A 27,248-nucleotide genomic window follows, 5' to 3' on the forward strand; every position below is an offset into this window, starting at 1 on the left:
AGAGCAGTATCCCCTCCTTTCGGAGACTGGGCCGCAGGCCAAGATTCCAACATGATAACGACCCCAAACACACCTCCAAGACGACCACTGCCTTGCTAAAGAAGCTGAGGGTAAAGGTGGTGGACTGGCCAAGCATGTCTGCAGACCTAAAGCCTATTGAGCAAGGTGAAAGGTCTCCAACATCCACCAGCTCTGTGATGTTGTCATGGAGGAGTGGAAGAGGACTCCAGAGCCAACCTGAGAAGCCCTGGTGTACTCCATGAGGGTTAAGGCAGTGCTGGAAAATAATGGTGGCCACGCAAAATATTGACACTTTGGGCCCAATTTGGACCTTTTCACTTAGGGGTGTACTCACTTTTGTTGCCAGCGGTTTAGACATTAATACCTGTGTGTTGAGTTATTTTGAGGGGACAGCAAATTTACACTGTTATACAAGCTGTACACTCACTACTTTACATTGTAGTAAAGTGTAATTTCTTCAGTGTTGTCACATGAAAAGATAATAAAATATTTACAAAAATGTAAGGGGTGTACTCACTTTTGTGAGATACTGTGTATGTGTATATATATATATATATATATATATATATATATATATATATATATATATATGAAACCTCATATAAAAAGTATGGAAGAGGAAGCATGTAAAAATGAGAATGTGCAAAATCATGTATATAATCATGCAAAGGAGAGGAAATCCAGCAAATGGAGGACCAAATCCTATCAGCCCAAAACAAACACGGGATTGTATAAGTTCACTTGGATCCATTGGGATGCTTTATATTCTCAACTCAAAGACAGGCTCTACAGTTTGGAGGAGACTCAGAGCAAGAATAGGTCTCACTCCTGTCCTGTTGTCCTACCTGTGTGGCCTCCATCCCATATCCTTAACCCATCCCCCCCTTATTCCTTCGTTCTCCCCCTTTTTCTATAAACCTCTTACTGATACCCCTCTGCTAATGTCACTTGTTCCCCATGTAATACCTAAACCTGTAACCTTAAATTTTAAGTCAGATACCTCCTAACCCCCTCTCACTTAAGTTACTTTGACACTTAAGGGTTTGCAGGTACTCTAGTCCTCTTAAAATGGTGCTTCCTCTATGCAATAGGCCATGTTTATCACTGGAATAAGTGCATCCAAGCTACCACCTCCTGTTCAATGCCTGGTGAGCCTCAAGAACACAGCACTCAGCCAGTCTCTGCAAACCTCAATGTAATTCATGCAAAAAAAAGGGGAGAAAAGCACGTGCCATGAAAGTCGGCTAAAACATTGTTTTATTATAGCATGTGAACAACAGTCAAAACAGCCAACCTGTTTCGGTCATGAGGAATCATGTTTATCACTCACTGTATCACAACCACTATCCAGTGGTATATACAGTGCACCCAGAAAGTATTCAAAGCACTTTACTTTTTCCACATTTTGTTATGTTACAGCCTTATTCCAAAATTAATTAAATTCATTATTTTCCATTAAAAATTCTACAAACAATATCCCATTTGGCAACGTGAAAGAAGTTTGTTTGAAATGTTTGCAGATTTATTAAAAAAAAAAAAAAAAAAAATGTGCATAAGTATTGCTGTGACACTCAAAATTAAGTTCAGGTGCATCCTTGAGATGTTTCTACAACTTGATTGGAGTCCACCTGTGGTAAATTCAGTTGATTGGACATGATTTGGAAAGGCACACACTTGTCTATATAAGGTCCTACAGTTAACAGTGCATGTCAGAGCACAAACCAAGCCATGAAGTCCAAAGAATTGTCTGTAGACCTCCAAGACAGGATTGTATCGATTCATAGATCTGGTGAAGGGTACCAAAAAATTTCTGCAGCATTAAAGGTCCCAATGAGCACAGTGGCCTCCATCATCTGTAAATGGAAGAAGTCTGGATCCACCAAGACTCTTCCTAGAGCGGGTCACGCTGCCAAACAGCAATCAGGGGAGAAGGGCCTTAGTCAGGGAGGTGACCAAGAACCTGATGGTCACTCTGACAGAGCTCCAGCATTTCTCCGTGGAGAGAGGAGAACCTCTTCTTTCATGTCATAAATATGGGGTATTGTTTGTAGAAATTTGAGGAAAATGATTAATTGAATCCATTTTGGAAAAAGGCTGTAACATAACAAAATGTGGAAAAAGTGAAGCTCTGTGAATACTTTCTGGATGCACTGTATTTAGCAATTACCTGTTTAACTTGTATGAGAAAAACTTAATAAATAACGTATTTAAAAAAAAATGAGTATGTTGTTCAAAGAATACTTTTAATGTAAAAGACATGCATTCTAGCTGAAAATACAATATATGCTAATTGAAAACATATTATAAATCTCTTTACTGACTATCTTGAGCATTTATTAAGTGGCAAGGTAATTTGATGCTTTATAAAGTATACTTACACTTGTGAGGGGTAAATGGGAGAACATAGAAAATCCCTCGAAGATGTATTCATGATCATCATACTCTATAACAGTAGGTCGATCAGTCTAAAACAAAGAAAAACACTTGATTATGATGAGGCCCTTTGATGATATTTTAATTATCATTTCTCAAGGTGTCCGCAAAGTTACTAGTTGCCAGCAAGCTTTCAGAAAACAGGCAGGAAGTTGTAAAACATGTTAATCAGTCGTTTGTAGTTCACCATTTACAACTATAATGCATCCAATAAAAAAGTTTTGGGCTTCTTTCCAGGTGATGTGGATGTCCAGACGCTGGGCCAAGGATCAAAAGAATGCAGTAAATGATAGACACTTTCTCTAATGCAGAGTGTGTCTGCTGCCAACATCTGTCTCAGGGCAGCAGAAAGGTTAATTAAGGAGCAGCAGCAGAAAAATAAAATGTTGTCCACAAATTCTAATTTCGCTTTAACCTGCTCTCTATATATCAACAAACCATTAGCAGGGATTGGTGAATAAATTAGCACTGAAACAAAACCCAGAGATAATTGGGAAGGTTCATTTTAGCTGCCAATTTGCAGGCATCAAACAAATCAACAACAAAAAAAAATAAGATTGCAGGGAGGAAGGCATCAATCTTTTTTATGCCCATTCAAGAAACCTGTTAAATCCTCAATTGAAAGTGGAGAATTTACCTCCCTTGATGCATGCAAAAATACTTTGTGTGGCTCGTAACTCACAATGGCTTGGTACATCACAAGTACATGTCTAGAGGAAATGCCTTTCATACTGCATCAGCAAATAAATAAAACTCTGTAGTCATCGAAATGTTGTAACTCCTGGGTCTTGATATCCGGGGGAAAGAAGCTGAAACATCCATTAAATTGTAAAAATCTGAATCTTTTAAAACACCGTCAGTCATAGTCACCAGTTTACATTCAAAGATCAGATCAAATCAAAACGTTATGCAGCGTTTCAGAAATGGGCATACAAGTGACCGTAAATAGGAAGTCTTTCTTTTTAATTGTACCTACAGGTAAGCCTATAATAAGGCTTACCTGTAGGTACTGTAAATATCTCCTAAATTTGTACCGTTTGGGAGATATTTACTGTATATGCCGCCTCTGACGTCATTGGTGCATGCGCACTGTTCTTTCAGGGTCCTGTGCCATGGCCGGTCTTAAACCTTTTTAACCTCAAGTTTTAATCTCTGACTTTCAAAGATATATCAGTATGGTATAATCAATCAGATTATCCATTAACCAAACTTTCTCTGCTAATGTACTTTGTACAGTATCTCACAAAAGTGAGTACACCCCTCACATTTTTGTAAATATTTTATCATATCTTTTCATGTGACAACACTGAAGACATTACACTTTGCAAATTTACACTGTTATACAAGCTGTACACTCACTACTTTACATTGTAGCAAAGTGTAATTTCTTCAGTGTTGTCACATGAAAAGATAAAATAAAATATTTACAAAAATGTGAGGAGTGTACTCACTTTTGTGAGATACTGTATGTCAATTAAATAGAAAGTAAACTTTGACAAAAACATTTGTCCTTATTTTCAGAATCTTGGTCACCTTTTTCTTGCCATCTGTGTTCCAGCTGTCCCAATGATAGTGGGGCAGCAAACAGGAAGTTATTGGAAATTTCTCCAATGGAGATAGAGGAAGAAAACAAATCTGTCCTTGTGACATCTGATCACTAAATCACTTGCTCTGGTGTCATGGAGGAAAGAAAAAGAAAATGTTTCAAAGGGCCTCTATACAGTGGGGCAAAAAAATATTTAGTCAGCCACTAATTGTGCAAGTTCTCCCACTTAAAAAGATGAGAGAGGCCTGTAATTGTCATCATAGGTATACCCCAACTATGAGAGACAAAATGTGGAAACAAATCCAGACAATCACATTGTCTGATTTTTGAATGAATTTATTTGCAAATTATGGTGGAAAATAAGTATTTGGTCACCTACAAACAAGCAAGATTTCTGGCTCTCACAGACCTGTATCTTCTTCTTTAAGAGGCTCTTCTGTCCTCCACTCATTACCTGTATTAATGGCACATGTTTGAACTTGTTATCAGTATAAAAGATGCCTGTCCACAACCTCAAACAGTCACACTCCAAACTCGACTATGGTGAAGACCAAAGAGCTGTCAAAGGACACCAGAAACAAAATTGTAGACCTGCACCAGGCTGGGAAGACTGAATCTGCAATAGGCAAGCAGCTTGGTGTGAAGAGATCAACTGTGGGAGCAATAATTAGAAAATGGAAGACATACAAGACCACTGATAATCTCCCTCAATCTGGGGCTCCACGCAAGATCTCACCCTGTGGGGTCAAAATGATCACAAGAACGGTGAGCAAAAATCCCAGAACCACATGGGGGGGACCTACTGAATGACCTGCAGAGAGCTGGAACCAACGTAACAAAGGCTACCATCAGTAACACACTACACCACCAGGGACTCAGATCCTGTAGTGTCAGACGTGTCCCCCTGCTTAAGCCAGTACATGTCCAGGCCCGTCTGAGGTTTGCTAGAGAGCATTTGGATGATCCAGAAGAGGATTGGGAGAATGTCATATGGTCAGATGAAACCAAAGTAGAACTGTTTGGTAGAAACACAACTCGTCGTGTTTGGAGGAGAGAGAATGCTGAGTTGCAACCAAAGAACACCATACCTACTGTGAAGCACGGGGGTCGCAAACATCATGCTTTGGGGCTGTTTCTCTGCAAAGGGAACAGGACGACTGATCCGTGTACATGAAGGAATGAATGGAGCCATGTATCGTGAGATTTTGAGTGCAAACCTCCTCCCATCAGCAAGGGCATTGAAGATGAAATGTGGCTGGGTCTTTCAGAATGAAGATGATCCCAAACACACTGCCTGGGCAACAAAGGAGTGGCTTCGTAGGAAGCATTTCAAGGTCCTGGAGAGGCCTGGCCAGTCTCCAGATCTCAACCCCATACAAAACCTTTGGAGGGAGTTGAAAATCTGTGTTGCCCAGCGACAGCCCCAAAACATCACTGCTCTAGAGGAGATCTGCATGGAGGAATGGGCCAACATACCAGCAACAGTGTGTGACAACCTTGTGAAGACTTACAGAAAATGTGCCATTAATACAGGTAATGAGTGGAGGACAGAGGAGCCTCTTAAAGAAGAAGATACAGGTCTGTGAGAGCCAGAAATCTTGCTTGTTTGTAGGTGACCAAATACTTATTTTCCACCATAATTTGCAAATAAATTCATTCAAAAATCAGACAATGTGATTGTCTGGATTTGTTTCCACATTTTGTCTCTCATAGCTGAGGTATACCTCTGATAACAATTACAGGCCTCTCTCATCTTTTTAAGTGGGAAAACTTGCACAATTGGTGGCTGACTAAATACTTTTTTGCCCCACTGTACCTCTGCCCAAACGTGAATAAAATGTTTTCACTGGAGTTGGGCTTTAACACCTCTAGCATCTTAACCACTTACAGACCGGAAAATTTGGCTGCTTAATGACCAGGCCATTTTTTGCGATACTGTGCTGCGTCGCTTTAACTGACAATTGCGTGGCCGTGCGACGCTGTACCCAAACAAAATTTACGTCCTTTTTTTCCCCACAAATAGAGCTTTCTTTTGGTGGTATTTGATCACCTCTGCGTTTTTTATTTTTTTGCGATAAACAAAAAAAGAGCGACAATTTTGAAAAAAAAAAAACTTTTTTACATTTTGCTATAATAAATATCGCCAAAAATGTTTTTTAAAAAACAAACTTCTTCCTTAGTTTAGGCCAATATATATTCTTCTACATATTTTTGGTAAAAAAAAAAAAAAAAATCACAATAAGCTTATATTGATTGGCTTGCGCAAAAGTTGTAGCGTCTACAAACTAGGAGAAGGATTTATGGCATTTTTATTATTATTATTTTTTTTACTCGTAATGGGGGTGATCTGCAATTTTTAGCGGCACTGCAGCATTGTGGCAGACAGATCAGACACTTTTGACACATTTTTGGGACCATTGACAATTATACAGCGATCAGTGCTACAAAAATGCACTGTTTACTGTGTAAATGTCATTGACAGGGAAGGGGTTAACACTAGGGGGCGATCAAGGAGTTAAATGTGTGTTCCCTGGGTGTGTTCTAACTGTTGTGAGGTAGGAGTGACTAGAGGAAGAGACATATTGTTTGTTCTACTTAGTAGAAACAAACGATATGTCTCTTCTCTCCTGACAGAACAGGTATTTGTCCGTTACAGCTCTCGTGCACACGACCACGCGTGGCTGGCGGTGATCGCGCCTGCCGGCCATGTGCACTGTGTTCCCCACATGCCTGCTATCGCCCTTAAAAGGTACAGACATACCCGTATGGCGATTCTGAACTAACCACTTTGTCGACGTATATCAGCGTGAGCCGGTCGGCAAGCAGTTAAAGTGGAACTTCACCCTTTCGCGTCAACATTGACCATTTGTAATCCTTATGCTGCTAGCATTAGTAAATAGATGGGAAAGTATATTATATATACTTGTTTTAAACTTTTTTTTTTACATTTCTTCAGATACTTCCTGGTTTCTATGCCTAGGCCAGGGATCTGCAAAACATGGCCCTCCAGCTGTTGAGGAACTACACAACCTATGAGGCATTGTAAAACTCTGACATTTACAGACATGACTAGGCATGATGGCAATTGTAGTTCCTCAACAACTGGAGGGCCATAGTTTGGAGACCCCTGGACTAGGGAAATGTCGTCATACATCCCAGCAGTATTTTGGGGGGGTGGGGGGGGTTTCTCAGCTAAGCACACCTTCCTGTCTGCATGCCTAAGCTAAGAGTGGATGGATTACAGGAGGTAAATGCCACATGAGTCATCTGTCCTTACATAAGTTGGCCACAGCCAGAAATGCTTGGGGTGGTTTTCAAAGTAATTTCTCAGCAAAATAAAGCATGGAAACATGAATGGATGGGTGAGTTTGCTTTGAATATTAAAAATGATTTGAATAGCATTTTTGATTTGTGGAGTTCTGCTTTAAAACCTACATTTAAGTAAAATAGAAGAAACAGAAGGAATGTTACTTACATTTAAAGTGATTGTAAAGGCAGAAGGTTTTGTATCTTAATGCATTCTATGCATTAAGATACAAAGCCTTCTGTGCACAGCTCCCTTCAGCCCCCCTAATACTTACCTGAGGCCCCTCTAGATCCAGCATTGTTGCAGGAATGTCTCGGCTGCCCGGGACTCCCCTCCTCATTGGCTGAGACAGCAGCATGGCGCCACTGGCTCCTGCTGTTGTCAAAGTCAGTCAGCCAATGAGGGTGGGGGCTGAGGGTGAGAAAGAGGGTGGGGCCTGGCCGTGGCTCCCTGTGTGAATGGACACAGGAAGCTGTAGCTTGGCTCGGGTGCCCCCATAGCTTGCTCAACAGGAAGGAGGGGCCAGGAGCTCCGAAGAAGGAACAAAGAAGAGAAAGATCTGGGCTGCTCTGTTCAAAACCACTGCACAGAGCAGGTAAGTATAAAATGTTTGTTATTTTTAACAAAAAAATAAAAAAAATGGGGAGCTTTAACATCACATGTCCCTTGTGCTGGTGCCTTCAGATTTCCACTATGAGAGCCATCACCAGCACAAGGGACACTTCGCAATAAATGTAAATTCTGTTGTGCTGATATTTTAAGAACATTTTGTACCTATATCTATATATGTTAATTGTGACCAAACAATACCCTGAAAGGTTTAACTTATATCCTGAATTCTTCCTAAAAAATATCAGTTCATATACTGGCATGAGAAAGTGCACAGCCCCTCTGTGTGCCTACAACCTTACAGCTGTATATCTGCAGTGTGAGATCCAAGGCGCTGCTGCCTCTGTTAGTCTCAGTAGGTTTGCTGATATCGCTGTTGTGCCACTCACTGTTCTTCTTCCCTGATGCTCCGACAGAGGCAGGGCTACTATGAGGTAAAGACCCGTCTTTACCAAGATGGCCACTCAGACACAGATAAAAGTGCAGAACAAGGCATGATAAGTAATGGAAAAAAAGGAAAGCTACCGGAAGGCCATGAGCAATACCAGTAACTAGTCCTTTGCTCTCTGTCTGCTTTTTTTGGTGCAACTTCTAAAGTTCGATTTCCTCGCCTTGACCCATGCAGCCAAGCAAATTTATTAGCAGTTAGCAGGGGACACCTGCATTTTAACACCAAATAAATTTTTTTTTTTTTTTTTAAGTATCTGATTAATAAAGCATTAAATCACAGGCTACTGCATTTATCACAGTCCAATCCATAATAACTGATGCAACGCTTTGTCACTTCATCACAGAGCTGTACATTTTGCTTATATTTTAGAATGTATCAATGAATACAAAAAAATAAGCTTTATTCATGTTCCAGCTGTCTTAATATTAGTCTCCTCCACTTCCATGTACTAAAGTTTAATTTAATTTCTATATGTATATTAAAATGGAATAAATCCCTAAACAAAAAATGTAATACAATGTGGCTTACCAATAATTACATATGGTGGCTGCATTTGTTGTGTGTTTGTTTTATTTTTCCCCCCTCTGTTTTCCCCTGGTGATCTGGCCAGGAACATATCAATATTAGAGTACCCCCCACTCTGGATGAAGGAGCACAGGGGTATCTTTGGACATCAGCATTGGTAATCTGGGGGAAGGGGAGTGTTAGATGTACTAGCACAGGGATCTTCAAACTACGGCCCTCCAGCTGTTGCGAAACTACATGTCCCATGAGGCAATGTAAAACTGTGCCATTCACAGACATGACAAGGCATTATGGGAATTGTAGTTCCTGAACAACTGGAGGGCCATAGTTTGAAGACCCTTGTACTAGCAGATTTGGATTAAACTAACAATTGAAGTCAAACTCCAGCTAAAACTTTATAAGCAGTTACAGCTTTTTTTTTTTTTTTTTTCTCTCCTTTGAGAAAAATGTTTTACATAAACAAATAAAAACTGACCATTGTAAGCAACCCTGTCAGTGGCAAATGGTTTGCATCATCCCTGTAACTGCTACATTTGCAAAAAAAAGTTTGTTCTTTTAATAAAAAAACAACAGACATACTGGCCAGATCACTGGGCAAAAACAAAGGAAAGAATGACTAAAAATAAAGAAAACAAATACAGCCACCACATCCAAGAACAGTTGAGCTGAAATATGATGATGTTTGCTTTTGGGTTTAATAATGCTTTAGTCTCCTCTGCTTTCATGTACAAAGGCATTCTGACTGGGAAGGAAGGGACAGAACTTTTAAGTAAATCTGCCACAGTGCCAATCTAATAAATAGAGATTGCAATATAGAGGAGAGAGCTCATCGATATCTAATCACTCTTGCACTATCCAATCACAACTGTGTTTTTTTGACTGCAGGGTAGAAAAGTAAATAGCCAGGAACAGGGCATGGCACCTTGCAGTGATGCCTTGATTAGAAGACTGAATAAACAGAGTTTCTAATTTTCTGGCAGATGAGATGTTCACATAACAGTATATATCTCGGATGGGTATGTAGCAGTTTATCTACTCTTACACTGTGTCACTACATAATGGTTACAGCTAATTAAAATGACTCAATCGTCTTTCCTGAATTATTCCTTATCAGTTTTGCACTCTCTCACTCTAGGGCTTTGACTCTTATTTGCAATGATCTTCCTAGGTTGCAGCTCGTGTACTGTACAGCCTGAATGGCTGTTGAATGTGGGTGAAAAAATCTGAAGCATCAAGCTGGCTGAAGAAGCGATAAAGGACTGCATTTCCCAACGATCCAAGCGATGATGTATTTATATGGTTATAGTACTTTCTTCATCACTTATCAATTTATCGCTTTATCGATTCAGGAGGACTTGTTGACAGCTGCAATGTAAATGAATGAGTCATAGCTAATGAGGCTTTATCAGATAAAGCAAGTATATTACATTTCTTTTTAGGTTCCTCTTATGCGGTCAATCACATATTTTAGTGTAAAAGGGCAGTAACATTTTAACCAATAGCCGGCCTGCTCACACAGATATATTGCGGCAGGTCGACTCTTCTGCGCGAATCACCGTACCTGTACGGCAACTCACGCAGGCGCAGTTGCAAAATTGTCACACTTTGTTTGTTTATAGCGCAAAAAATAAAAACCACAGGTGATCAAAAGAAAGCTCTATTTGTGGGAAAAAAGGATGTCAATTTTATTTGGGTACAGCAGTGCATGACCGTGCAATTGTCAGTTAAAGCGACACAGTGCCGTATTGCAAAAAATGGCCTGGTCGTTATGGGGGAAAATCCTTGTGGTTAAAGAAGTCCTTTCATTAGTCATGAAATGCTGATGTACAGAAGATTACTAAAGGCTAGTACAAAGAAAGGCTGAAATACTTTAAAAAAAAAAAAACATTTATAGAGGAGGACCTGTTCCATGCTTTTAATGTGCCCCAGGATTAAACATTTCTGGAAATCCATAGTACATTATGCTACCACATACCTGGTAAACTACTTACCTCTAACTCCAGAATGAGCACTTTTCGGCCTAATTAATTTCCCAAGCATTAAAATCTCACGAGGCTGCGATCTCAGTGGATCTACCCACAACCCCTTCCTATTTCTTTATTTATAGCTAAATTATAATTAATTTTCTCGCATTGAATGGAGGCCTCATAAGGAATTACAGGTTCAATTTTTTTTCAACACAAATCTCTCATTCAAACCTTGCCCAAAGGAACTTAACAATCTATAAAGTGAAAGTAAACTTTGATCCCTTGCTTTTACCTATAGGTAAGCCTATAATAATAAGGCTTACCTATAGGTAGTGTGAATATCTCCTAAACATGAACCGTTTGTACTATGTATGTACTGTACATGCAGCCAGTGACATCACTGCGCATGCGCTCTGAAAGAACGGCCACCCATGCTGTTTCTTCAGAGCCCTGTGCCGTGAAGGGCGGCTTCCACGAGAATGGGCTGGAGTGACGTTGTTGAGGTTCTAGCCAGTCAGAGCCGGAGTCCGCAGAACCAGAAAAAACATGGGTGAAGATAAGAGCGCCTGCAGCGCTGACATCTTGGTGTTGGAAGAGCTTTGTTTTAAGGCAAGTTTAACAAAATGTGTTAGTATGCGATGCATACTAGCACATTATGCCTTCACCTTGCATATACAAAAAAAAAAAAAAAAAAGGCCCAGCGATTTACAACCGCTTAATGTAAAGCTTTCAACATACTCAATGTTATCTACTCAGACTCCTAATCAATAATCCCCCAATTGACATGACATGCCTCTCTTAAATTGAATTACACGTGTTAACCTAAAAATTGAGGCCTCTCCTCTTCCCTTTTTTGCTACCTACTAGTCCGACCACCATCCATTCAAATATTTCTCAAAGTATAAATTCACCTTTACAGAAAGGTGACCTTACAATGGACCCCCTTCCCAATCCCCCTGGTCCTGCTGTACTGTAGTCCCACAATCCTGCTCTGTCAGGGACAGGAACGCCGCTTCACCGGTCTGAGGATTTGAATTTTCCACAGCTTAATCTCCTTTCCATACCTCTCAAGGGGAAAGGACAAGAGGCATTCTAATTGGTCAGCAACTTCACATGGATGGCGCTGACCAATCAGAATCCATCTAGGCTGTCTTGTCAGCACAGCAAAGAGAGGAAAGAAAGCAAGGATGATTTAAAATCCCCGGATTGGTGAATCGGTGTTCCGGTCCCTGACAGAGCAGGACTGCGGGACTAAAGTACAGCAGATTTACTGGGAAGGTGAATTTACATTTTAATGTACACCACTAGACCCAGCACTGCTAGGTCTCTCTCAGCTTATACTAACATACTGTATACTGTCTTTCTTGATTTCACTTGTCGGCCAAATGTTGCGGTCATTGTTCTTCTTAATTGCATTCTCACAATAAAATGTAATTTAAAAAAAAAAAAAAGATGGCAACGCTTTATGGAATAATCACTGTCAAACTCTGAAATATCCCAGCTGATGTCACCCTTACTTTATACTGTACTGAATGGTACAATAAAGAGAACTTGGCTAACTCTCTGGGCAGACTAAAAATTCTACCAAATCGCTCGTAGAGCCTTACAAGCCCTAAATAACGTGAAATTAATAAAACACGTGACTTACTCCAAAGACATGGTGGTAGGTTAATTGTATCCTAAAATTGGCCGCAGTGCATGATGAATGTGAGTTAGGAACCTTAGAGTGTAAGCTCCTTGATGGTAGGGACTGATGTGAATGTATAATAAATAAATAAATAAATAAATATATATATATATATATATATATATATATATATATATATATATATATATTGCTGTGTAAATTGACGGCGCTTTACAAGTACCTGAAATAATAATAGTAATATTACAATCAACTCAAATACTAAGAATTACAACTACTCTGTACTACTGATATAGTTAACGGTATTCTTTTATTTGTTATTCTTTTATTCTCCTATTCTCGGTTAAATGTTGTACCCCCATAAAGTATAGTTCCTTATAGTTCAAAAACTATGCTAGTATAGAAAGTTAGAGATTTAGTCATGCTTCCACTATAGCTGATACATATAGATTTGACTCATCTATGTGAATTAATGTTTGATTACAGAAAATGTCATATGAATACATTGTGGGTTAAATATTATTTTGGAAGCTTAAATGTACTTTTCCTACAATGCATATGGAGATTGATATATTTCTTGTTCTTATTTTATTTTTTCTTGGGAACTTCAAATCTGAAAATTAACAAAAATATTGAAAAAAAATACATTTAAGTAGTTTTAATGAATGCATATCTGGTTAAAACCTTTATCTTTTATATCTGCCTAAACTTTTATTTTTTTTTATTACTCTATATCTTAGCAATACCAGCAATAGAAAGTAGTATGTATTGGATGAAAGGAAAAGGATAATTTTAGAAACGTATCTCCTAAAGTGCATTTAATATTTATATTTACAAACACACTCTAGTGTACACCTTGTAGGCCTTACCTTCACTTATACCAAGCTTTTCAGGGGCAGACCGTTTTTGAAGGTCTGTTCTAGCTATCTAATGTGCCTGTTTTTTTTTTTTTTTCTAAAGTGTTCTGAAGCCCTGTGAGACGGTAATGTTTACAATGTGCTTTGGTTCCTCAGAACCCCCTGAAGAAGTGTGTGTCTACAGTCAGGTTGGACAGTGAATGGGCAAAGTAAAGTAAATACACAAGAGTATATATGCTACACACATTTTTATTTTTTAAGCCATAAACTAGAATCAGCTATACCAACAAAAACACAGAAGGTACTTACTAAGAAATTGGTTGGCGGGGATACAGTAATCCTGTAGTGAAAGAGACGTCCTGCATTGTTTGTCATGGGACGGCATGACTTGATTGACTAGAACACAGGAGCAGAAAAAAATGTTAACAAATTGCATAGGTATTACTTCACACTATAGAAACAGTTTGGAAGCTGTGCTTTTGTAGTTAGTGAATATCTGAACTGTCCACAAAAAAATCAAAAACATCTCAGCAACATGTATTCTATTTGGATACTAAATAACAGATATCTGCTGTGCAGTAGCAGTATGTAAACAGATCCATCATCTGCAGCGTTTCTTAGCTCTTCAAACAAATCACATCTCAACACCTAAGTCCCCATTCTCAGTTTTCTGGAGACAACCCAATATTTGGGAGTTTTTTACTTTCACTTTCAATGATAATAGTAAATAGAACAAAGAGAGAGGGCAAATCTTCCTAATGGGGTCACCGACAGCAACAAAAAACTAATAGGTGTTGTAATCCATCTCCAATTTGTTGGAAACTAAAAAAAAAAAAAAAAAAGGTTTTGCCTTTAGTTATACTTTAAGAATCATAAATCTGTCTTCACGCAATAATCATCTCTAAATGTTGGCGATAAAGATAAAGGCCATAAGTTCGATTAAGATAAAAAGCCTTCTGTGTGCAGCAGCCCCCCTAATACTTACCTGAGCCCCATCTCTGACCAACGATGTCCACGAGTGTATCGGCCATCCAAAACTCTCCCTCCTGATTGGCTGAGACACAGCAGGGGAGCCATTGGCTCTCACTGCTGTCAAAGTCGCTAGCTAATCAGTAGAGAGAGGGGGCAAGGGTAGGGCCGGGCCACATCTCCCTGTCTGAATGGACACCAGGAGCTGTGACCCGGCTCGGGTGCCCCCATAGCTAGCTGCTTGCTGCGGGGGAACTCAAAAGGAGGGAGGGGCCAGGAGCACAGAAGAGGGACCTGAGAAGAGGGGGATTCGGGGTTCTCTGTGCAAATCCACTGCACAGAGGTGGTAAGTTTACCAGGTTTATTATTTTCATAGAAAAAAAATGAGACTTTACAATCACTAAAATTCTACAGTCAGACGTCAAATGTAACTTCACATATAAAATCTGTCTGAAATGGATTATTGAGTAGGAGTTCTGACTTTTGACTGGCATAGCTGCAATGCTGGTTAAAAATCAGCTTCTGCTCACTTGTTTCCTGGATCTGCTCTTCGGGTAGAAGGTAAAAGATTTATTTCCATCTTGGGTAAAGGGTGGGGGGTATAATTTTTTTTTTTTTTTTTTACACATCTGTGTCCATTGGGAATCCCATTGGGAGATTTCCCTTGTATTCCAGCTCTGGTGACAACCCAAAAATTCCAATTTGCTTTCACCTTCATTCTCGTGATAACAGTAAACAGGATATATATAGATAATAAAATTCCATAACAGGGGCACAGACGGCTATAGAAAATCTGCCGGGTATTCTATTCTCTGTCCACGCTTTCCAAAACTTAAAAACTTATTGCCTTTACTTTAAAACTTGAAGTGATTGTAGCCATATTGGTGCACTTGCAATGGAAACAATTGAGTACTGTCCATGATACTTTTTTTTATTTGCACTAACATACGATTTTTCAGGACAAACTTTCGGGGTATGTCCCCTTCTTCAAAGTGTACTGCTGGGACCTTGAAGAAGGGGACATACCCCGAAAGCGTGTCCTGAAAAATGGTATGTTAGTGCAAATTAAAAAAGTATCACGGACAGTACTTAATTGTTTTTTTTTTACTTTAACCACAGTAGCTGTACGTCGGTACTTTGATGCTAAATACCATTGTTATGGCAGCAGCTAGTTGCCCTAACCCCGATATTTCAGAAACGGTGGGTGGCCCTCTTTAGGAGAAAAGTGGTCTCTCCGCTTACCGGAGCTGTCAGTAGCGGCGGAGACGATAGCGCCCTATCAAACGTCACTTCCGCCCAATTGTCTTAAAGGGAATTTTTTTTTTTTGCATTTAAGTGTAAATGTGAGATTGGAGGTTTTTTGGATCCAGATCTCACATTTAAGAGGTCTTGTCATGCTTTTTTTCTATGACAAGGGATTTTTACATTCCTTGTAATAGGAATAAAAGTGAATCGAATTTTTTTTTTAAAAAGGACAGTGTAAAAATTAAAAAGTAAAATAAATTTAAAAAAAAAAATTTACAGTGCCCCATCTCGCCAAGCTCGCAGAAGGGAACGCATACGTAAGTTGCGCCCACATATGAAAACTGTGTTCAAACCACACGTGAGGTATCACCGCAATCATTCAAGCGTGAGCAATAATTCTAGCACTAGATGTCCTCTGTAACTCCAGACTGGAAAACCTGTAAAACATTGTATAGAGATTTTAAAGGGTCAAAGTTTGTCGCCATTCCAAGAGCGGGTGTAATTTTGAAGCGTGACATGTTGGGTATCAATTTACTTGCCGTAACATTATATTTCCCAATATAAAAATAAAATTGGGCCAACTTTACTGTTGTCTTATTTAAGTCAAGAAAGTGTATTTTTTCCAAAAAAATTTGCTTGTAAGACCGCTGCGCAAATACGGTGTGACAAAGTATTGCAACGACCGCCATTTTATTCTCCAGGGTGTATGAAAGAAAATATATAATGTTTGGGGTTCTAAGTAATTTTCTAGCAAAAAAAAATGATTTTTAACTTGTAAACAACAAGTGCCAAAAAGAGGTTCGGTCCTTAAGTGGTTAAAGAAATACAGAAGATTTTTCTGCTATTACAGAAAAATATAAAGATGTTTTTGTGTTTTATAGCAGCAATAAATAACAGTTTCTTCCCTGAAGTGAGATTGAGTGAAATGACACAGGGAACTTATATAGAGTGGTGACATGAAAACATACATCAGTCAAAAAAAAACAACATGCCTGACTGAGGCAAAGGTTTTTTTTTTTTTAAAGGCAAAAGAAACTAGTTATGAGGGACTGCATTTACCTCTTCTCCAGGATAAAAGCTGTGTCGGATTCCTGTATTTCTGGCTTTAATGCTGCACTTACACAGGGGGCCATCATTCATCTGACAAAAGAAAACACGTGTTCAAGGATAGCAATAATTCAGACAGCAATTTACATCATCTACCCCTGCTGAACACACTCCATGATTTTCAACAGATTAATTAAGAATTTGCAGGTGTATGGAGCAAGAGAACTCAATTATAAATATATCCTTCCTATTAAATGACATAATTAAGATATTAACTTATAGTGAATTGGTGCTGTGATCTGTGGAGGCTCTTTTTTTTTCCATTTTTTTTTTTTTTTTTTTTTAGACAAATAATAACAGTTGTGATTATGTTGAATAGCTATCACATTTAGAATGAGTCTTGCTCTTGATTGGCTGGCCAAAGTATTAATTTTAGAAAATGCATATATGTGTGTTTGTGTGATTTTAAAAATGTATCACAGAAATAAAAGGATTTAAATTTAATTGAAGCTACTCAGAATGAGAATCATTAATGTGCGGTAATCTACTAAGTATAGTCACACTAAAGCTTCATGTACACTGCTCCTAGTAAACGGACATTTAGGAGCAGTTGGGTATTTTTTTTTTTCAGCTTCCCCTGAACTCTCCTCTGTTTTATCTTATCAGTACATGTACACAGGGTTGTTTATAGTCCTTTCTAGACAGTTGAGTTTAGAAGCATTTTTTGGAAAGCAAAAAAATGCATTCAGGACGGATGTTCAGAGGCATTTAAATCGCCAAATGCCTGTAACAGCTTGTAAACGCAGTAACTCACGTTTAGCCGTGTTTCGTTAACAGGCATTTTTAATGGAGATACATTTTTGACTATTTGAAAAAAAAAAAATTTAAAAAATTGGTAACGCTCTTAAAAGAAAACGCAGCTAAACGTGGCATGTAAACGTGGCAAAATTTTAAACATCGTTTACTATCTGTCAAGTTAAATTGTTCAGGGGAGGTTTTAAAACGTCACGTGTACATTAAGCCTAAGACAAACGTCAGTGTCTGTCTGACTTTGGCTACTCATTTGTACAAAATTTATCTTCATGCTGTGCCATTAAACACAGCCTTTATTCCACTTATGTATTTATGAGCAGTGAATATTTCACAAACTTGAGCAATTCACATTTCAACATGATCAAGTGACATAGGCAGCTAAAGTTAATTTTAAAACTGTTCTTTTCCCTTTAAAGTTGAACTTGGTCCCATCTGCTTCTGCACTCTCTTTGTTCAGTGTTGTCACCCATTAAAATAAAGGACCAATTGGGAAGCAAGGAAATTACACTTTTACAAGAAATTTCAAAGGTGTACTTTCATATAAAAATTATGAACAAAATTAAATTTTTTGATCTACTAAATATTATAAAATTCTGTTTTAACTGACACTAACCTTATGTATTTTGTTATGATAACAAATTGTTATGATAAGCACAGAGTCTGTGTCAAATTTACTGTATAGAAATTGTTACTACAATTTGTATCATATATCAAATCCCTGAACCATAACCTTAGGCATGTACAGTTACAGGCTTTCTAATCAAAAGTAACATTTTTGTGCTTAGCAAAAAATATTTTTCTTTGAATCCATTGTGGGGCACGGAAATTCAAAAACAGTTGGGTTATACTGTCACCTACAGCGAATTGGGACACTGGCAAAAAAAATAAAAATTGTAAGCCAAACAGGTAAACCACCTAATAACGGATCAACAATGCTAAGAACATTCATCTGATTAAAAACTGGGAAAGGGTTTTGGAAGAGATTCTTCAAGAGCTTTCAGATCAGCAATGGAAAGAGGACCTATCCGCAGGTGATCACGTTCCAAAAAAATATGTATTCTATCCTCAAGTGGGTGAGTATCCCAGTGTGTTCTGCCTGCTGAAAATCTACTGAAGAACACAGACCTCCAGCAATGATTTTTTTCCTGCCATGCAAGAATTAGGGAGCACCCATGTGCAAAAATGTCTCCCTTCAGGGTGGAAACAACTGCTTGCGGAGAGCCAGATGTCAATGTACTGTCTCTAAGGAAGACAGCATCAACAGTATTACTCTCAGTGTTGTCCATAGTAAAAACCAGCCCACTTGCCCGGGCACAGGGAAAACTCACAAACCTTCCCTGGTGTGTCCTACAACATCTAGAGAATGCACAATGAAGTCTAGGTAAGAAAGCCAATTCACAGTGTGACCCTCAAAGAGAACCATTTGTCCTAAAAAAAAATAGACTTAAACCTCTGGTATGGGGACACCCCAGCAAGAGAGGCCATCTATGGTGGGGTAAAGAGACCACACCTTTTGCTTGAAGGGATCAATTGATTATGCCAGGGTGTTCCTAGACCCTTCTCTTAACTGCTATTCAGTGGAATCCCAAAAAGTGAGGAGACCCTCAGCCAATTTAGTAGAGCTCCTGTCAAGGTTGGTCACTAGTGTATCAACTGTAGGAACAAACCACTGAATTAAAGGAGTTCTCACATACTAGGGCCCAGAACCCTTCAGGGTGTGTCCAGTCCACATAGAGGGAAGGCTCAAATAGCAGGTACAGTGAAAAGCTGTAAAAGCTCTAAAAGATCCAAGGATTGAAACAGTTGGGTGACCTTCCAGGTGCAGGGTATTATGCAATAAATCAATGGGGCTTGAAACCCCCCTCTGTAAATCTGAGTCAATGGCAGAAGATTGAAGTGCCTCAAAAACAGTCACATTACAGATTTACTGTCGGGAGTCTGGATCTGAATCAGAGATGTTAACTGAGCCCACAGAATCGGTTTAACCTAAGGCCTCAAGAGTTTTAAAAACAAGCATTAGAAGGGAACACACTTAGAGCCTCTGGGGACAGAAAGCTGTTTGTTGTCAGCAAAGAAGCCAAAAGTGGTTAGAGCTGTAGAGACCAGATCAGGCAGTACTGTAGCGAGGAATCTTAGTTGAAGTTGCAACGGAAAACATTTTACAAAGCAAGGAAGGCTAGAAAAAACACATTTTAAAATGTGTCCAACGTCAAAGGACACTAGCTAAAAAAAAAAAAGCTAAGGCATGCTGGGTAGAGAAACGGTTATATGAGGGCTGTCTTACGATTTTTAACAGTGTCTCAAACTCCTGTAAATTGCAGTATAACCTAAACGCTTCTGAATTTCTGTATCCCTCAATGGGCAAGAAAGAAAGTCTGTTTACAAGGACATTTACAAAATCAGGAAAAATTATGCTGTTCAACAATGATGTCAATCATTGACTTGTTTACATTCCTTTGGGGAAGAAAAAGTAGAATACATAGAAGGTATTGTATATTGTCATGCAATATACATGTAAGCACAGAGACCAAATAACTAAGAGTAAATATATTTGATTTACCAATTATCACCCAATTTCAGAAGGGAAAGAAAGTGTTCAGCTCTGAGCTTCCTGCTTCTTAACTACCTTTACATTTGTTGCATTATCTGTGATGTAGATACTGTTCCTTTCCACCTAAATATATTTAATATGAAGTCATGTCAAAAATATGTTTGTGACCAGTGGCTTTAAAGAAAAAAATTTCAACAACTGTTCTAAATTCCAGAAAGCTGCTGGCAAGCTGAAAATGAGATTTGCGGTACCAAGTCATCTATAAAGAAGACCTCATGTTTCCTGATATATTTAAAAGCCATACTCAATCGGGCTGCAAAGGTCCTTGGAAAATGATATAAAACTCAAATTAAGGCAAATTGAGCAAGTTACTATTATTCCGAGAACATCACTGCTATGGGATTAAACTTTTTGTGCTGCAATGCTCACAAACTCACACTGGGAATACCGCACCCAAAAATTTGCAATGAAAATGAATTTTCTGAACTCAAGTGTATACTCACTGAAAAAAGGCATTAGATGACAAAAACACTGCTATAAAACACAAAAACACATTATAGGGTCCTAAAAGTGTTTTCTTTTAGTTGACGGTGGAGTCTTGAAGGATTTTTGTGAGCTCTCGCTATATTATGAGGGACTCACCACACATATGGACTGTAGAAAATATCTTTTAGTTTTCATTTTTTTTATATATGGTACAGAACACTACTCTTACACGTTTACACTTACAACAGCTTTTTCAAAGAGCCCTCCCTGTCAAATAAAAAGTTTTCCTTTCTGCTTGGTAGTTTAAGGTGCTCCTGCCCACCTTTGCATGATCAGCAAGTTCTCTTGCAATTTCTATAATATAAAATAAGTACAAAAAATCCAAAAGGATGCGGGGGCTCTCAGCAGATTTCACCTACAGAGTCCCTGAGATTAAACAGTCAGATGGTTTAAAGTGGTTGTAAACCTCTGACATAAAAAAAAAAATAAACAAAGCATATCCTACTATAGTGTATACATGCCTCAACCCAAAGCACTGAGTCTGATTTCTGTCTTCAGTCTAGTTCCTCTGCTATCGGGAGGAGTCATTTATGTCAGGTTGTGCCCACTCCAAGGAATTGAGGGGTATGGGGCTTCCAGCAGACAGACTGTTATTGACAGCCTCAGTTGTGCATGCTTCCTTAGGAGATTGTGTAGAGGGGGTGTGTCCTTTACCCACTGAATTCAGCTCTCCTCTTCGAGCTGTGCAGTGTGCGAAGTCAGATTCCCTGCCTCTGGAAGCTCAGAAAAGATGTGTAGCTTCTGGACTTTAAAGCAGACCTTGAGACTTTTTTTTAACTTTCCATCTATTAAATCTTCTGCCCTTGTTGTTTTAACTTTGGATAGGAAAACATTTTTTTTTCTGACAGTAAATACCTTATACATCCCACTTCTTTCTTGTCTGGTCATTAGCCTAAGCGTATGACACCAGGCACAGCTCTCTCTCACTTTAATGAGAGTTTGCCAGGAAGGGAGGGGTGGGGTGATCCATATGAGGGCCAATGAGAGCTGCAGAGCTGGCGGTGTGCCTCTGTGTCTGTGTAAATCCAGGAAGTGAACAGGGAGCAGCTTCAGCTGCCCACAGTTAAAACGGATGCAGCCAGACTTAGTGAAGGGAGATTTCTGCAGCATATTTGGCAAGTACAGAATCACAGTATGTATAAAATAATATGCAAAGTGGTTGTAGGGAAGCTTCAGAATGGCAAAGATGTTTTTATTACAAATGATGTGAGCAGACTGCAGTTCCTCTTTAAACAGATGTAGATCAGATGTGGCTGCAGATAAACAGGTACAATTTATGTAGGAGGATTTTATTTAATCTCTATTTATCATCTGAGGCTAACCACCACTCTGGATATAGGTAAGGGTTTACAATCACCTTAACTCTCTGGCATTTGGCAAAAATAAATATTTTTTGGGGTAAAAACACATTAAAGATTTTTAGTCTCTCATAAAGTTTCTGAATGTTACTCCTAATTAAAAGAGGAAATCCTTGCACATGTTCTTGTTTACACTGTATTAACATGAATATGGAACTCATGCAGAATAAACTTGTAGTATTTTTTTTTTTGTTCAATTATGAATGCAGAAATCTTGGATAATAAAATAAAATACATAAAACAAGTCAGAATTTATATTAAAGTACTTAAATAACTATTAGCATTAATTTCAGGAGAATTACTGAATCTTACTGGCATGTTTTCAATGCTATAAAATAGTAATTTTCTCATTATCATACATTTAGGAGTTACTTCTTACAAAGAAGGGAAACGAGATTCATTACACGGTGTAATCTTAACTTCACAGTTTTGCAAAAATGTTTTTAAGTACTAAATTAACATCAAAACAAGTATGTACCAAAACATTTCAGTAAAGGAAAAATACATTTTAAGGTGATAACTGCATACTGACATACAGGACTGAAATACATATTTACATAAAATCAGTATTTCAGTCCAGTGGCACAAAAGAAAAATCTACAGGAGTTAATTAGTGTTAGGGATCACATTGGGGTAGGGATCAGCAACCCTTTGACTACGTAGATCGTGACCAACCTCATAATGCCGCCTCTCAAAGCTAAAGTCCTAGGCTTCTCTTTGACTCTGACGTGTGATAGGACACAACAGAAAGGGATACCTGGGGAAACTTCCCTCACTCTGTCAGGCATTTGAGGTCAGTGAGTACATTTTACAATAGAAAAGGAAGGGGGGATTTTGTGCTGTGGTACTGATCCCTGCACTCTATATTACTCACAACTAACCCTCTGAATTCTGTGTTACTTACTCATGACCTCTGAGTTACATACTACTGACCCCTGCATTCTGAATTACTTACTCCTAACCCCTGTACTCTGCATTACATACAACTGAACTCTGCATTTTGTGTTATACACTCCTGACCCCTGAACCTTGCAATACTTATTCCTGATCCCTGCAATCTGCTTACATATTCCCAACCCCTGAACTCTGCAATAATTACTCCAGACGCCTGCTTGCTGCAATACTCACTCCCAACCCCTGCACTCTGCAATATGTATTCCCAAACCCGGCATTCTGTAATACTTCTGACCCCTGCTCCCTGCAATACTCACTCCTGGCCCCCCGCATGTTGCAATACTTACTCCTGGCCACTGCACTCTGCAATATTTACTCCTGGTACTTGCATTCTGCAATATCCCCTTGTGGTTCCTGCACTCTGTGTTATTTTCTCCTGACCCATGCACCATGCGTTACTTGCACCTAAACCCTTTTACTTACTACTGACCTCTACACTCAAATGATGGAGGGACGGTGCGGCTGTCGTTGTTGGTGGACGTCATATGACGGCACACCCGAACGGCTGATCTCGTGCACCTCCGGGGGTGAGCAGCACGGCGACCTCTCCATGCTGCTAGGACACGACACAGCCCCGGTCTCTGCAAAGAGCCGCTGACGCAGCTCTTTAACAATGTGATCGGCTGTATCCAATCACAGCCGGTCACATGTAAATACAGGAAGTGCCCTTAATCGTCTCTCCTTGCCTCACACTGACAATCAGCAGCATTTCCTTGCAGGGGAGAACAGGGCATGTAATCAGGGCATTGATCATCAGTACCCTGATTACAGTAAAGCCCCAGAAGTGCCACCAATCAGTGCCCATGAGTGCCAACAATCAATGCTCATGAGTGCCACCAATCAGTGTCCATCAGTGACACAAATAAATGTCCATTACTGGTGCCAGTCACTGTTGCCTTTTACTGTCCATCAGTGCCTGTTCATCAGTGGTGCCTATCAATTCCCATCAGTGCCACCCATTGGTGCCTATCAGTGCTCCATAATAGTGCCTCCTAATCAGTGCCCATCAGTGTAGCCTATCAGTGCCGCCTCATCAGCGCACATCAGTGAAGGAGAAAAATAACTTTTAAAAATTTACTGACAGAAACTAAGAAAAAAATGTTCTTTTCAAAATTTTCGGTCTTTTTTTTTCTTTTTTTTTGTAAAAAAATAAAAAACCCAGCAGTGATTAAATACCACCAAAAGAAAGCTCTGTTTGTTTGAAGAAAATGATTAAAAATTAATTTGGGTACAGTGTTACATGACTACGCAAATGTCATTCAAATTGTGACAGCGCTGAAAGCTGAAAAATGGCCTGGGCAGGAAGGGGGTGAAAGTGCCCTGTATTGAGGTGGTTAACCACTTAAGCCCCAGAAGCATTTCCCCCCTTAATGACAGGCCATTTTTTGCGATACAGCACTGCGTCGCTTTAACTGACAATTGCGCGGTCGTGCGACACTGTACCTCTATTCCCACAAATAGAGCTTTCTTTTGATGGTATTTGATCACCTCTGCGGTTTTTATTTTTTGCGCTATAAACAAAAAGAGTGACAATTTTGAAAAAAAAAATTTGCTATAATACATATCCAATAAAAAATAATTATATAAAAAAAAATTTTTTTTTCATCAGTTCATGCCAATATATATTCCTCTACATATTTTTGGCTTGCGCAAAAGTTATCGTGTTTTATGGGATAGATGTAGGGACTTTTATTTATTTTACTGGTAATGGCAGTGATTTGCGATATTTAGCGGGACTGCAACATTGTGGCGACATATCTGACCCCAAATTACACTTTTTGGGGACCAGTGACATTATTACATTGATCAGTGCTATAAAAATGCACTAATCAATGTATAAATGACACTGGCAGGGAAGGGGTTAACACTAGGGGTGATCAAGGGGTTAAATGTGTTCCCTCAAAGTGTTCTAACTGTAGGGGGGATGGGCTACCTGGGACATGATAGAGATAGCTGTTCCCAATCACTGGGAACAGTAGATCTCTGAGATGTCCCCTGTCAGAACGGCAGGGGACATCTTGTTTACAATGGCAGATCCCCGTTCTGCCTTTGTATACAGAGATTGCATGCAGCCTTCAGTCCGCCGGACTGTGGGTGAGCTCTCACGGCACGCAGCGGGCGCACGCGCCCACAATCTCACATGCACGAACTGACGTACCGATACATCGGTTAGCGCAGAAGAGACGACCTGCTGCAATATAATTACGGCGGCTGGTCGGCAAGTGGTTAAAGAGGAGCTCCAGTCTGTTAATAATAAAAAAGTCAGCAGCTACAAATACTGTAGCTGCTGATTTTTATTATAAGGACATTTACCTGTCCAGGGATCTCTCAATGTCTGGACCCCGTGCTGATTCGTCAATCTGCTTCAGATGCAGGCCCCTGCAATATAAGTAGGGGAAACCGTCAGTGAAGCATTCAAGCTTCACAGCAGGTTTCCTACTGCGCATGTGCGTGTTGCTTGTATTAATATTTTTAGCCCCCAAGTGCATTACTTTACATTTCCCTAAACTGAACCTAATTTGCCATGTGTGTGACCACCCATCCATTTTATCGACATCTTCCTTTAAAGTTTCTATATCCTGTTGTGAAGTTGCTCAGCTTTACATCATCAGCAAACACTGAGATTGAAATATTTATCCCAACAAGTTAAACAGCCCTGGGGTACACATTACAACTTCAGACCATTCAGATGGTACACCATTGATCACCACCCTCTGGACGCGCCCCTGTAACCAGTTTTCTATCCAGGTACATATATGATTGTCAACGCCAACAGACTTAAATTTGTAGATTAATCGTTTATGGGGTGCTGTGTCAAATGCTTTGGCGAAGTCTAGATACACTACATCCACCTGCCTTCCTTTATCCAAATTAGTCATAGAATACAGTATTAATATGTTGGTCTGGAAGGAGCAATCCTTCATAAACCCATGCTAGCAATGATTCTATTTTTAACAGCCAATTCTTGGATCCCCTTATCATCCCCTCCAATAGTTTACAAACTATTGATGTTAAAGCTGACAGGCCTGTCGTTTCCAGGTATTTATCTCAGCCTGTTCTTGATTATTGGTACCAAGTTAGCTTTTCACCAATCCGCTGGTACCATTCCAGTCAGTACACTTTCCTTAAAGATTAGGAATAATGGTCTAGCAATGACCTGGCCAAGTTCCTTGAGGACTCTTGCGTGCAAGCCATTTGGACCTGATTTGTTTAACTGGTCTTTTTAGAAGACTGGCTTCTGTTGGTTACAAGGGTACTCTCCTTTCTGCGTTGCTAACAATACCATCTTGCTCATCCATGTCTTTATGGGCCTTACTTTGTGCACTGGTCCAAATTATTTGGTGGAGGGGGGATTATGTTGTGAAGTTGTTTTCCAGGGGTTGGGCTTGGCCCCTTAGTTTCAGTGAAGGGAACTCTTAAGGCATTAGTATACCAAGACATTTTGGCCCCTTCCTGTTCCAACATGACTGCACAACACTGCACTTAAGAGTTCCCTTCACTGAAACTAAGGGGCCAAGCCCAACCCCTGAAAAAACCACCCCACACCATAATCCTCCCTTCACCAAATTATTTGGACCAATGCACAAAGCAAGGTCCATAAAGACATGGTGAGCAAGTTTGGGGTGAAGGAACTTGACTGGCCTGCATGTCAACCCGATATAAAACCTTTGGGATGAATTAGAGCAGAGACTGTGAGCCAGGCCTTCTGATCTAAATCAGTGCCTGAACTCACAAATGCGCTTCTAGAAGAATGGTAAGACATTCCCATAGACAGCCTTCCCAGAAGAGCTGAAGCTGTTATAGTTGCAAAGGGTGGGCCAGCTCAATATTGAACCTGACGTCCTAAGACTGGGATGCCATTAAAGTTCATTTGCGTGTTTATTTCTTTGGTCTATATATTCACACAAGGGGTATTGCAATGGGCAGTTCCGCTGTCAGCTTTTATGCAAATCTGTTTTTCATTAAAGTTCATGTGCGTGTAAAGGCAGGTGTCCCAATACTTTTGGTAATATAGGGTATATGTTACTATACCCTTCCTGTTTATTTCTTTGGTCTTTATATTCACAGAAGGTATATTGAAATGGGCAGTTCCGCTGTCAGCTTTATGCAAATCTGTTGGCGGAAAAGTACAACTTCTCTTCCCCACACTTTACGTATTTCAAAATTTGGCCGAGCTACATAGCTGATACCTTTGTGATTTGGACAGGTCCCAGAGTTTGGATCAATTACTTTGTAAATTTCTTTGGTTGATGATATTGTTGTCAACCTAGCGAGGTCTGATAGAGACATCCTTTTCTTGATGTTAGGGCGCTCGTCACAGGAAATATTGTTCATGGTCACTATGTTACTTTGAAGAAGGGACCCTATGAGGCCCTGAAATGTCAATATTCTTTGTCTTATTTG

At 39.5% G+C, this 27,248-nt stretch overlaps 1 protein-coding gene across 2 annotated transcripts in view; it reads right to left on the reverse strand.

The window, feature by feature from the left end:
• Positions 1-27,248, reverse strand: part of DROSHA (drosha ribonuclease III) — a 651,577-nt gene that overhangs the window by 467,227 nt on the left and 157,102 nt on the right. For both annotated transcript variants that reach the window (XM_073630893.1, XM_073630892.1), the window contains exons 7-9: positions 16,635-16,715; positions 13,671-13,757; positions 2,400-2,486 (exon numbers count right to left, since the gene is read on the reverse strand). In XM_073630893.1, coding sequence (XP_073486994.1) covers positions 2,400-2,486; positions 13,671-13,757; positions 16,635-16,715 — 255 coding nt within the window. The remainder of the gene's footprint in view (positions 1-2,399; positions 2,487-13,670; positions 13,758-16,634; positions 16,716-27,248) is intronic.

Source organism: Aquarana catesbeiana, linkage group LG05, assembly GCF_042186555.1.
Source record: "Aquarana catesbeiana isolate 2022-GZ linkage group LG05, ASM4218655v1, whole genome shotgun sequence".
NCBI classification, from domain to species: Eukaryota; Metazoa; Chordata; class Amphibia; order Anura; family Ranidae; genus Aquarana; species Aquarana catesbeiana.